Consider the following 14,768-nt stretch of genomic DNA (forward strand, 5'->3'; position numbering starts at 1 on the left):
AGATTATAGTGGAAATTTTGTGATTTTTCATACCTTTCTAGTTTCTACAGGCATACTAGATGTTCTCATTCTTTGTTTTTGTTTTATTTCAATACTATGTGGTCCGGTCATCGAATTTGTACAATTGTTACTTATTCCACTAAGAAAATGTTCTACTTTTGTTGTATTTGGTGATGGAGAACCAATTCCACTTATTGATATAGCATTTGTTGAATTTGATGAATTTAAAATCGTTTTTTCACTTTGAAAATCATTTAGTCGAAAATTCGGTGATGTTAAATTTTGTGGGGATACAATTGCTTGTTTAAATGTAAGAGAATTGCCATCAATACCATCAATATTCCCACTTATTCCACCAGCATTAGAAAAATTAGGTTTTAATTTTACACTACCAGGTGTCGTGTGCACCGGAGATTTGACATGTGCTAATCTTTCCCTGTAAAAGAGAATATAAAATTTTAATTTAATTTACGACAAAGTGCGAATTAAAAACTACGTTAATAACTTATTTGAAGTTTTCAACTACAATTTAAAAATATTATTAGTTGAATTTTGTTAGAAATTAGCTTTAATAATTTGTAATTACGGTCTTAATGTCAATTAGTAATTTAAGGGACTACACAAATTTTTGTACGCTTGCTTTTGACAATCGTCGTTAGAGGAGCGTGACATAGTTATGGGATTTATACAAACAAAAAATTGGACAAAGTCGATGGCAGTTTGGTTCCACATTATCCACGGTCATAGTGATTTTACGAAACTATTGCATATTCAAAAAATTTACCAGACAAATTACAAACCAGATAATCATATTAAAAGAAAAATGCAAATGGAGGTACAAAACAGTTTTCGAATTCTCTTAAGATCCGCTTTATTATTTGTTCAGAGTTGTTATTATTGCAGCACACCTTGCATATATAACAAATTTTTAAATATTGAAATATTTAGTACGTTCAATAGTAATAGTATTAGTTTTGAAGAACCAAGGAAAATGTTAACCCTCCTCTTCCAACAATATTGTATAATTGAAGAAATTTTTAAAAACAAAATGTAAAAAAGTCTTAAAAGACTTTCATTATTTTTTAAGCCATCATAAGGATTTTTCTTAAGTTCCATCATAAGAAATAAATATATACATAAGTATAAAATGCATATACTTATGTATGTATATATAAGTACGTTATGACGTACAATTCTGTATAATATATATATATATTATAAACCTTTTCATATACAGGTATTAAAAGGTAGAATCTTATTATAAATGTGAATTGTACTTATTCGTACATAAAAATGTTTCGTCCTTCATATAATAAGGGTGAAATAATTTATTTACATTTCAAAGATATTATTATTATTTTGTCATTTAAATTTATCCTTGTTTCTTTCAAAATTATATGGCCCTCAAAATATTGATCCGTTGTATTTTAAAAGTTAGCGTATTTAATTGAGCAATCTTGAAATTTTGATTTTTAATATCTGAATAAATATTGTTAATATTTTTTTTTTATTTTTTTTTCCAATTCAAAATCAGGTTTCAATTTTTCCGACTGAAGAAAAATATTTTGAAAAGAAACAAATAACAGTTTAAAAAAATCTGATGACGAAGAGCATAACATAAAATCTTCCACAAGATTTCACGAATGGGCCATTGAGTATGGGCCATTCGAGTTTCTTACATTACCTACTTATAAGAAAAATGACATTTTCAGCTAACTATTTATTGATTGTTTTGTTTTGACAAATATGATCTATGATTGAATTCTCATAATTATTTTGAAAAGTTTTAATACTCGCAATCGAATATAGTTTTGCAAGCAGTATGATGAGCCACATTTTGAAGTTGAATGAGCCGCACTTTTCCAACGGCTGATATAAAGTGTTTCTATGAATGTAATATAAAACTTTTGTGGAGGTGTTTTTTCAATAAAATTTTAGGTTTTTACTTTAAGAAAATATTGAGCTTAATAATTTGGTGTTATTTAGCAATTCGAGGAGGTAAAGCAATTCGAGAGGTAAATATGAAAGATTTCCCATTTTTATCCTTTAAATAAGTGAGAAATGAACCTATAGTAAAATTCCAGTTTCTATAGTCTGATTTAACTAAAAATTATTAATAAAATAATTAAGTTAGAGTACAAGTTTTCAAAAAAATTCTTTTAAATCTTAAACTGGTATTGCTGATGATGGAAGTCATCAACTGGAATTACTTTCGAGACAAAAAGTATATGCGATTTTTTTACCGTCGGATTAAATTAAAACATGTTAAACTTCATTTTATTCACAATCCCTGAAAGAAGTCTCGTTTAAAGGGTCGAGCGAATAATTAATTTTAACTCTTTGAATAAAAGCAAATAATGGCTGGCTAGATATCGCTCTGTCAATTTAACATGGTTTAAGTCATATGAAATTTTTTTTTTTGATTTTCAGTTTTGCATACTTAAATCGATCCAAATCACATTGCTTTTCCAAAAGATTCGTATTCACATGCAAGCACATATTGAAATCATAATGGGTTCTCCACATAAATAATTTTTGTGATTATTTTCACTATAAAAATTTCAACCACTCCAAATAAAAAAAAATTTACATGAGACTTTAAATACTTTAAATTTTATAATGAAATTTTTTTTCAAAATTCTCTTTTGTAGTTAAAATTTTTTATAGTATTAGAAGAAAGCAAGAAAAAAGTCGGAATAAATCCAATTTAAACTCTGTAAAGAAATTAAAAATTTCCACAATTTTTAAACATCTAAAGTGATAATCTAGGAAAAGTATCTTAAAATCAAAATTAAATTTTTTATTAGATTTGTGGTATTAAAATATTTAAATAGCACAACGTGTACAATTACATTTCGTAATTGAAAATTTGCCAAAGTGATTTTACCATGGTGATTGAAAATTTATAAGTAAATATTTTAATCGCATGAAATATTTCGTCATATTTCAATATTTAATATGAAAATTTATGAGATTTTGAATCTTTTATAGTTCTATTTCCAAAAAATCTGATGTGGTCAGCACATAACCGACCGCATTGTGCATTGTCTAGTTAAGTGAAAGTGTTACAGAATATTATAAAAATGCCTGTTAATTACCTCTTTCCAATTTTTAGGACATTAATAAGCTTATAGTTAACATACCTATAAAAATGTAAATTTGGCTCTTAGTAGAGTTTCGCTTTGTGCCACCCGAATTCCCTGAAATGCTCGTCAGTTAGTTTCGGTAACAACCAGAACTCAAATATCAAATTTCAAGAAATTCTATCAATTAGTTCCGTAGATATAGTGAAAAATGTAAAATCGGCCCGCAGATCAGCTTTCGAGCCCTGATCTTTCCAAAAAATTTATATGTTCATTATTTTAATACGAGGAATTCATATATTAAATTTCAATGAAATCGGTTGATTATTTCTCTTTATATACACAAAAATGTATATTTGGCCCGTAGTAAACGTCCAGTTGCCGATGCCTGATTTCTTCCAAAACATAGGAATTTTCCCGACCGGTCAAGCGAAGCTTATATATGAAATTTCAAGCAAATCGGTTGAATAGTTTCTTTAAAATGGTGAAAAATGTAAAACCGGCCCGCTAAAAAGTGCAGCTCCCGAGGCCTGATATATCCCAAAAGTTGATCGATCCGTGCCATGGTGGAAATAAACTTACATATAAAATTTCATAAAAATCGGTTCAGTAGAACTTGAGATACATGCGTGCACACACAGACCGACAGACCGACAGACCGACAGACCGACAGACCGACAGACCGACAGGTTGCTAAAAATAGTTTATTTACACTTCCCTACTATGGAGAAGTGCATTCCCACCGAAAACTCGATATGCAAAATTTGTTGCCATCACATAACCTACCTATTGTATACACAATACGGTCGGTAATAAAAGATTTAGCTACTTGCATCATTCGTTTTTTCTTAAATTCAGTTGAAATCGCTAAAATTACTTGGGAATACAAGGAACTCAAAAATATTTTTGATATTTATATACGTATAATATGTATGTATATATGTATGTGAATATTTATTTTCTACTATTATTAATATTTTTTGCAACCAGATACCGCTAGCGCTAACAATAAAAATATGATTTAAAGTTTTTGTGACAAGGTTACGTCGTGTTTCTCCCATTGAGAAAATTGAGAAACGTAACAGGTTTAAAAAATTAATAGAAGGGGAAAAATCAAAGCAATAATGTCAAAGAGGAGAGGAAACAAGAACGCAACTATGATTTTTCTCGTCTTTAACATTCGATTTTAACATTTTCGACGTTTATGGGATCGCTGGCTTCTTTGTGAAAAATACTCTTTCCTGAATATTTTTTCAACCAGCAATTCCATTGAATTTTATTTTACAATTTTCTTCATATTTCACTTTTCCCATTTCTTTTAAATTCTTTATTTCTTTTATAATTTTTTTTTCTTATTTTTTAATCGAAAAACCTTTCTTTATTTGCATTTTAATAAAAATGCTCATTGCTTGTTACTTTAATCTTCAGTTTTATTGGCTATTTTAAAGGCATAAAACACAAAGTAAAAATGAAAATTTTTTTATATACCAAATTAGTAAATACCATAGAGTAAAATAATACAATGCAAGAGAACACATTTCTTATGTAAGAAATAGGACAATTTTTCTCTAATTACAAAAAAAAAATTTTTATTACAAAATCTAAGTATTCCTGCATTAGAAAATAAAAATATGTGAGTAGTTGTGTTATAGTCTGAAGTTATAAGGTACGCTTGTGCTGCGTTCTGGTGTTTCTAAATCAAGTCCATGACAATATCTCTAAATTGTTTTTTCCCAAGATCCACTTTCTTTAAACACTCACATTTTAGACGTAAAATGTTTAAAATATTTTTGATTTTATTTAAATTGATATTTCTATTTTCTGTTTACCCAATTCGCTTTGCTTCTTCTTACTGCTCGATTTAATCGCTGGCAGAAGTTGTTCGAATTAAAAAATTTGTTTTCATAAGTATGCCACTCATATCATATTTAATAAAACCAAGAAAGTCGACATTACGATACTTTTAATTCATATTTTTCCCAATATTTGAAATTACAAATATATAAGAAAATTTGTTGTTCTCTAATATTAATTACTCTATGGTATAAATAAATTGATATTTATAAAGTGTACGGACAAGTGATCCTTTTTATTTTATTCTGAAATTTTTTTTTTATAAAAAACATTTTTTTTTTATTTTATTACTCTTTAGCATTCTCATTCTTCTGAAAAACTCTTTAAAATATTTGAAATATTTTATTATTCAAAAATTGAAAAAGTTATAAAAAGAATATAAAAATATTTTTTATGCAAAAAATATTTTAAATGATACTTATGCCATCTACAAAGTAAAAACTTAAATAATAATAAAAACGTTTACCAATCTCATGGGAATAAGCGAGACTGTGTGTGAGTCTTGTTATTTCAATGCAGCCTTTTTGTGTCGTTTTCATAACATCTTTATAAAGAGTTAATGGCGATTTTATAATTAGCCTAATATAATCCGTGACTTCAGAATTGCAGTAATAATTGTACACAATTCAGCAACTTAAACTGCTAAGTTGCTTTTCATGAGCTTATATTGAGCAAAGAGTACTTAAAATTATTTTTAAAAGAGAGTTTAAAACTGTTAAGCGCTTTCTTTTCATTAAGAAATGAAAACAGTGTTTAAAAAATTTTGTATTGGAGTGAGGATTCCTTAGTGACGCACTTACCGCTCATAAAATCAAATTGTTGAACAAGCAAAATAACAAAAGTTTTATATATTTACCGTTAATTTTTATTAACGCAAATATCGGAAGTCAAAAACATAATTACTAAATTAACCTTCTTATTTCTAAATTTAAAGTATTCCACAAAAATTTGATCTTTATAACAAAATCCAATCTTTTCCTTATATACATATACATTTATGGTGAATGATAATGACAAAGACAGTAAAACAAATATCTTGTTAAGTTTTATTTTATTTTCATTTTCAAAAAATCAATTTTGAATTGAAATTGAATTTGTTTATTTTACGAGCCTTGATGTTAAAATAAAAATAAATAAATACTTATTGTATTGGTATAATGTACAAGTAGACAAATATAATATTACGTATTTGAATATAATATAGAAAACACAATGGGAAATTTCATGTAGTCCCATAAAGTGGGTAATAACATTCAGCTTAAGGGATATGTATGACCAATGGCAATATTTATTCTATTTTGTTCCAAATCTAAATGTAAAAAAAAAAATTTGATCAAATTAATGGTTTGCAAAGTAGAACATTTTCCTTGAACAAGGGGAATAAGGGGAAAACAATAAGGGAGGTTATGTGACGGCACCAAATTTCGGATGTCGAATTTTCGGTGTGAACACTCTTCTCCATGGTAAGTATGTATAGAAATAATTTTTTATATATAGAAATAATTCTATACATAAAATCAATTTGCATATACAAAATTTTTATGTTAGTAGATAAAAGTTTTGCAAGCAAATTCACGGAACAATGGAGAGGCAGAATTAATTTATTAAGCACATTTTTTTTTCACTTTTGTTGAAGATGTACTAAAAATCGAATTTACTTCTACCATCAAAATTTAAAAGGTACCATAATAAAAATATTTCAAATATAACATATATAATTCTTATTTTACTATAGACATGTAACATATATAGATCGTAGATCCTTTCCTATGGTTTTTTAATAAAAAAATCTGCAACTTTTGTTTTTCACATATACTTCTGTATGTATTGTTAATTTCAGAGTAGCAGTGATTTCAATATAAACAATACCAGAATTTAATACAAACTACATATACAAATACACTTAAATGCACAGAGGGCCACTTGTAATATTTTGTATGGACAAAAAAATTTTAAAGTTTAACAATATAATTAATAATAAACTACTGTGGAAATGAAAATTAAATCTTTCTAAAGAGAATTATTAAAATAATTTTAATATTATTTCAAATAAATTTTAATTAGATATAGTTTTTTTTTGTTTTGGCTCAAGGTTCGTTCGTGCAATGTACAAAGATATGTTTGTGATAAAAAGAAATAAATTCCTTCAACTAATTTTTGTCACAATTATGCTTTCTAAAAACTCATTTTGGAATGGTGATACTTTTCATGAGAGAAAGAATTGCAATTCAAAAATTTGTATTTTCTCCCAGATAAATCTTCTCATTAGTTTTTTAAATTTTTGAGCTATCTACTCGGTACAGATTCCCGATTTTCCCTGAACGTACATTATCATCTCTGTAGTTAATCAAATTTCGGGTTTCAGAACGATTTCTGCGGCAAAAAAAGCCATCGCTACAATAAAAAGAGTTTCGTTACAATAAATACTAAAAAAATGATATTTTTAGGACTTTGCCGAGCTATAAAATTTGGCGGGAGAGGAAAACAGGTAAAAATTCTACGGAAATAATTTCTTGGTAAAGATTTATTTATATGTAAAATTCCAGCCGTCTATCTTATGCGGTGTTGTAGCAGTTATGTAAACGGGTCCATGGACGGGCGGACCGAAGAACAAAAACTAATAAGTTTTTGGGAAAAGTGCTAAAAAGAAGGTTTCTAAGAATTTACTGTGTTAAACAAACACTTTAATAATTATGTAACGCTTCAACTATAACTCTGTCCTTGCTGTTAAGCATAAGATGGCGTATGATAGTGGGCGATACTAATAAAGTGAATGTGAAGGCAATTTTTCCACTTAGCAGCTTACTTCTGAAATTTACTTTCCATATGTTCCAAAAAAAAACGTTTTGTTGGAATAGGAGAGTTTTAATAAGAATTGATGGCTTTTTTCCAATTGACTACAATTTTAAAAATCGAAATTTGAATGGTTTTTATTAAGCATCTCGGATTAATTTTCAAGACAAAATGAAAAAATTTTACAACTAAGCACAGATGTATATAAATAGATTTCCATCCTTTATATTTTCGAATATACTCCGTACCGTAACATACTCCGTACAATATTTAATTTGAAGAAGCAAAAAAAACTTAAACTAAAAAAACTGTAGATCCTTTCCATTGATTGATATGTTTTATTTGCTTGGGGGCAATAATAATTTTTGTTATTGAAGTCATATGAATTACAGAACTTTCGAAAATAATAAACTGAAAGGAAAAATAAGGAGAAAAAACTTATTGAAACAAATGAAAAGTCTTCCAAATGCTTTTATATATATTGTATGTATGTAACACATAAAAGAAATCTTTTCAAGTAAAGAGATGTACAGACAACATTTTAATGTTGGTGTAGAACCCATTTGCCCTTTTTTTTGTTTTGTATTATCTTTTAATGTTTAATACATAATTCTATATAACAGTTATCTTATATCTTATCTTCTATATATACATATATTCTTAATAACATATAAAATGTTCACTTATTTTTTTGAATTAAAAGGATATTTATTCCTTTTTTTTCATTATCTAAACTGTTATACATTTAATAATAAAAGGATAAAGAAAAAAGGTATTTCAACCTTTTGTTTTAGTTTATAATCTATAAAGATCTGACTTTGTCGAATTAATTTACAATTAAATTAGATAATTTTGAAGTTCGAAATTTCTTTGATGTTTTGCAATTTATACAAAATTTATGTTCATTGAAATTAAAAAACAGAAAAAGAAATTCATTTAGATACAAACAGAATATGTATGTATGAGTGCATAATAAAATTAAAGTTTTTAACCTATTTCTAATAAGCTGAAGGCAATAATATGCAATAAATAAGTGTAACCCGCATCCAAAATAGTTACGTGAAGATAAATTGGGAGTTTCGCTACATATTATTGCATTAGTCTATTAAACTTTTGCAAGTAATTGTTATTTGCCATATTGACTTTAAATATTATAAAAGTTAAATTTGTATAATATGTGCTTTAGTTTTTGATTTAATAAAAATTTGTGAATGGAAACTTATTTCTCATCTTCAGATCTTCTTGTTTCTCAGAAGGGCATCTAATATTTTCTCTTTCTTTCTTATATCAATGGTTTCTTCTGAATTTAAACATGGAACTTTAGTAATAGAAATCGTATATTGCACTATTTTAATTCAACTGAGAGTTTACCATATACCTATGTATGTATATGTTAAAACACAATTCTTCTGATATAACAAAAATTTTTCAACAATCTTGATATTGCTTTTTACTCTTAAAGAAAATATTTATAAATTAAAACGGACCAAATAAATATTTTTATTTTTTAATTGAATAACTATACTTTATTTTCAACCTATTGCCCTGGCGTATTATTACCTTAATACGCTTCTGTTCAAAAGCAAATTAAGTTTTTTTTCTATTAAATTTTAAATTACGCTAAACAATAATTCGATCTTGTACAAATATACAAACGTGTTGTGTACACCTAAAATAAAATGTAATTAGTAATAAATCGGAAATATTTTTATCTATAAATATTTATTTTTAATATTTAAAATTTCGTAAAGAATAAGAATAGTGCGCATATTTCTGTTGTACTAGCAAACGTAAACTACGTCATAGCACACGTCATTAATTTTTTATTATTTTTCTTTTTTTTTTTAATTTTTTATTTAAAATTATTTTCATATAAGCAATAATAATTCTTAATGGTACTGTTTTTCTCATCAGGATATTTTGCTTTTCTCATGCTCTATTAACGACAATTTTCTCATTGTATGCTTCATTTCATTTTGTTCGGAAATCGCAGTTTGCAATGGTTCTAAATGCTATGAGATGGAAAACTGCAATTTGAAATTAATCTTTACGAGAAACGCATTTTTCACAAGAATTGAAATTTTTAACATCATTCAGCCCTTTAAAAAATTTGGTGCCAAAACTAATTTTTTTTACTACTTTCCCTCCCCTGGCGCCACTTTACCAATCAATTGTGTGATCTGAATTTATTTTTTATGATTTTCGCATGATTTTTGTACATTTCATTTAATGAATTTTGTCACAAATGAAAATAATTTTAATAAAAATTACTACTTGTAATGCCGCTTAATTTATTAATTCTCATTAAAGAAAAATTTTATACTTGTAATTATTATTATAATTACATAATTACATCTCTCTCTAAATATATGCGCATATGTATGTACATATGTATATTATGTATAAATTATTTACACAATTATCTTAATTACTACATGTTTACATATACTTACAATCTATGTACTTATGTATATGCCTACCTAACCGTATACGCAATCATATTATTTACAGTGATATGTTCGGAAGTACAGTGGAACCATTTTAATTTTAACCAAATAAAGATTTCTTTTCATAAACTAATTTATTTTTGGTTATTTAAATTATTTATATTAAGATGGAAATTGAAAGTATTTACATGTACTGTGATATAAGGAAAACCTGGTTAGCTGTGAGCTTATAAAAAAAAACTTAGGCAACTCGTTTCAGGAATTTCGTTTCAAGTAAATTAAATTGAAATTTATAATATTTAGAATGTGGATAAAATTTGAACCTTATATTTTGCGATCATTTCCAAAAAATTTTTTGGTCAAATAAGTAAATTTAAAGTAGAATAAATCAACTGTGTATGAAATTTTTTACATTTTTTACATCCATACGTTAGCTCGGGAATTAATCCAAGTAAATTACTCAAAAATCAGCATTGTAAGCGAAAAACCCAAACATTCGCTTACAACATTCGTAACCAACCCGATAAGTACTCAGATACAATTTATTGGGTAAAATGAAACTTGTTCGAAATGGAAGTTTACGTCAAATTAATAACAAAAATAAATAACAAAATGAAGATTTAAATCGAGAAAAATTTTAATTTAAGCTTAATTAAGTAAATTTTTAGATAATTTAATTAAAATGCTAATTTAACATTGACAAGCTTATGCACAAGGCTCGTAAATATACAAGTACATTTCTGTACCAATCTTTTGTATATAAATTTTTTTTTCCTGAATTTCTTTTATAAATGTCCTTACAAATGGAATGGAATGTTCCATAATATTTTTAATTTATATGTAAAGCACATTGTAGTATAAAAACTTTTAAAATTAAAATTAAAAACCTTTTGTTTTACATTTTCCATCCTTCTATGAACAAAAACAAATGTGATTTCGTATACAAACGTATAACAATTAATTTTATCATTTCATTGTACAATCATAAATTGTAAAATTGCTGAATAATTACGTAGCAATTTTTGTACACTGATACATACACGAACACACACAAATATACGCAATTTCATAAAATATTAAAGTTATAAATGTGAGCGAAGCGATTCAACAAAAACCCTTTTTACACATCGATTGTCTTGAAAATTTATTCAGGTTGAAAATGAATATGAAATCCAAAGAAAGAAGGAAAGAACAAAAACATTTTTTTGCTTTTCCTCATAATTAATAGAAATGTACGTGTTGACATTATTCTATATGGAATGTGGAAAATTTAAATAAAAATTCATAAAATTTTAAAATTTTAATTGCTTTACTTCTATTTACTGGTTATACTTTATGCCATTTACTCGAATTATAAGTCTAGTCGGTCTCTATAGTCAGTTAACTTTAATAATTATACGACATTTAAAAGATGTTAGAAAATATACTATAAGTAAGACAGGGTGTATCGTTTCAAATACAATTTTTGTTGTCCTTGCAAATTTTTGATTCATTTTTTTTTTTTCAATTTAATTTAATTGCTTACAAATGTACCAAATGTGTTTACGGCAGAGTAATTACTTGCCATTTAATTAAGATAGTTTGTCTCAATACGAGAAACCTATCATCTATAAATCACAAAGTATAACCCAAACTCGAAAAGAAGACAGAGTTATACGAACTCTACGAATATAGATAGTGTTTCTATATATTTGGTGTAAAAATTATGGGAGTTGCGCTGCATAGAAGAGAAATGGAAATGATCCAATCCATTAAGAACTTTACAAATACAAATAAAAGCTGCCCAAAATTTATATACCAGTTAGAGGTAAAATACGATTGGAAAAATATAAGTCGATTGTACTATGTAATAGGGAGACCAAATATATTTTTTAAAATATTGTTTTTGCAGATTTGTAACCTGTTAACTCCTGTACCAACACCCCACAACGCTCTACCCTAATTAATTGAATATAATATAATTGAAATTCTCTAAATTTTTCCGAGTTTGCTTAGAATGCTGTATTAGGATATTAATATTCAAACACTGAAAATGGAGATGAAAAACGATTCAAATTTTGAAAATACTATTAATTTCATCCTATCATCATATTTCCAATAGTTTCTGGAATTGTGGAAAATTATGTGAGTTTGTATATAAATTATGGTAATTTTAGGGAGTGTTTGAAGCAACGCAAAAAATTCATTGCTGAAAACGAACTGATGATATTGGAACACCTTATATACACAAAAACTTTTAACTTATACTTTTTGAAAAGTATTCCTTTATCCGTTGAGAGTAACCATCCGATTTCTCTTATTTTATTATTCTTTTTTTAAACTTCTGTTTTATTTTAATTTCATTCTTTCTTTAATTTTTTTTGTTTTTCTTTTTGTTTTTTTTTCGTTTTATATACCATCTATATAGTTAAATGCAAAGTAAAATTAAAATAATATTATTACCTTTTTTATATCTTCCATCATATTATTCTCTTTTCGGAAACGACTCTCGTTTTTATTCAGTGCAAAGAAAATATATAAATTTTATTTTTTGAAACTTTAAAAAGGAATCGGTAAACCAAATTCTTGGAAATCTACTTGAAAACTTTTACCATTAAAAAATGAAGTTTTTGTTTAACAAAAAAGTTTTTTTTTTTTCTTTTCAAGAGCAACACTCCTAATCCCGCCCTTAATAAATAAATAAAAGTATTTTTTTTTTGTTTTTACTTTTTCAATAACCTTAATAACATAAATTTTGAGGTGAGGATTGTTTTTAGTATTTACATACTATTTATAATAATATTGTTATACAAAATTTATATTAATTACATATATATACATACATACAGTGAAATCCTTATTTGACTTTCACTGTACCTTAACTTACATTGAATACAGTTCTGGTAGGAAAAATAATGAAACAAATCATTTGTATAATATGCATGTTGTTGTTACTCAATTAATAAAGTAGAGAATTCAAAATCAAGAAAATAAGGTATTTTTAATAAATTCAAAATTCTATTTAATAAAAAAGCAGGGGTAAAAACACATAAAATGAGTCAAACAAAAAAAAAAAAACAAACTTACCTTGCACTGCCAGAAACATTATGTGACCAAGAAGGATTAAAATCTTCTGCATTACGAAAAATTCTACTATCAGTTGCTAAAAGCGTTGCTGCAATAGAAGATGCCCTTCTTCGATTTAATACTGGAGACTTGAGTGGCATAATATTCTGCAATAAAAAATATATATACCTAGAATGAGCATTTTCAATTAAAGAATTAATTAATTTAGAAATTGAAGATAAAAAATTATAGATGCTACTAATTAAATTTTTATAAAATTAACTTTTAAATCACATAAGAAGTTCAAAACAAATCAATAATAAAATCATTTTGTTTCCTTGAAAACAAAATTAAATAGCAAAACCAATAATGTCATTACTTTATTGACGATATCATTAAGATAAAATCTTAAATATAATTGAGCTGTTCAGCGATAATCACTTTTAATTATCGTATTAAAAAAAGAAAAATTCGATTATATTTTTCATATAATTACCGGCAAAATATTAAAAGCTGCTGACAATATTAATGAAAGCACAAACGTTAGAGAGGAAAAGAAAAATTAAATCACCGTATTATTTCTACTCACCTATTTAAAATAATTTTTTTTTTTAATATTTTGTTTTTTTTTTCTACTTTTTTTTATTTTTTATATAAATAATTGAATTTCCACTTAGAGTTTTCATTTTAATAAAAAAAAAAAAATGTAATTTTTTAAAAGCATGGAAAAAAAGTAAAAATTCTTCGACTCATAAAATATTTATTTAAGTTTTGTTTATTAAAAAATAAATGTACACAAGCACACATCCCTAAACATTCGTAAACAAGTCGGTCAGAATAACCTATAAAATTCTAATTTTACAGTAGAATTGAATTTTTGTTGCCAAGAATTATTCATAACATTTCGCTTCGCATTTCTTTCATTATTCAAAGAGGGTGGGCTATAGTTGCAATTACAAATTATGTATTGCTATATAGGAGTACATGGCCGAATTTAACTTTACAATACAAAGTAAGCATTTGCAATGAGCGCCGGAAAACAGTTCTATATAATATTTGCATGATAAATAAATTCAATTAGAAATTATGTTAATTAACAAAAATATCAATATTTTTCAATTAGTTTAAATACCTAAATAAAGCAATAAGGCATTAAGCCAACTTTATATGACAATAGTTTAGTTTAAGTTTATAGTTTGTTATCCGGCAAAGTTCAGTTGACAATTGGAACAGTTAAATTTAATTATATTAGATATAGTTTAATGCATTTTCTGTCCAAAAAACTTTATAGTTCACAAAATCTTAAAAATTTTAACACGGAAAAACTGATAGTAGGATAGCATGTTAATCTAAAAATTATAATAAATTTGATTATAATAAAGCTTATATAAGAGTTTCATACATGCTAGTTAGTTTTCTTTCAAGTATGCAAATTAATTATAAACAGAAATATATGCCTGAAAATTAGAATTCTTTTGTTTTGACATCCACTATAGCAAAAGAAACTTCACTAAAAGTCCTGTTTAATATTTTTTGCATACAAGTT

The 14,768-nt window shown here is 26.0% G+C and overlaps 1 protein-coding gene across 1 annotated transcript in view; it reads right to left on the bottom strand.

Annotated features, from left to right (window-relative positions):
* Window positions 1–14,768, bottom strand: part of LOC129614368 (sca1 complex protein phr) — a 66,936-nt gene that overhangs the window by 11,990 nt on the left and 40,178 nt on the right. The window contains exons 5-6 of the mRNA XM_055528942.1: window positions 13,244–13,389; window positions 34–436 (exon numbers count right to left, since the gene is read on the bottom strand). Of these exons, the coding sequence (XP_055384917.1) occupies window positions 34–436; window positions 13,244–13,389 (549 nt within the window). The remainder of the gene's footprint in view (window positions 1–33; window positions 437–13,243; window positions 13,390–14,768) is intronic.

This window comes from Condylostylus longicornis, unplaced genomic scaffold, assembly GCF_029603195.1.
Source record: "Condylostylus longicornis isolate FDR11 unplaced genomic scaffold, ASM2960319v2 ptg000107l, whole genome shotgun sequence".
In the NCBI taxonomy this organism is placed as follows: Eukaryota; Metazoa; Arthropoda; class Insecta; order Diptera; family Dolichopodidae; genus Condylostylus; species Condylostylus longicornis.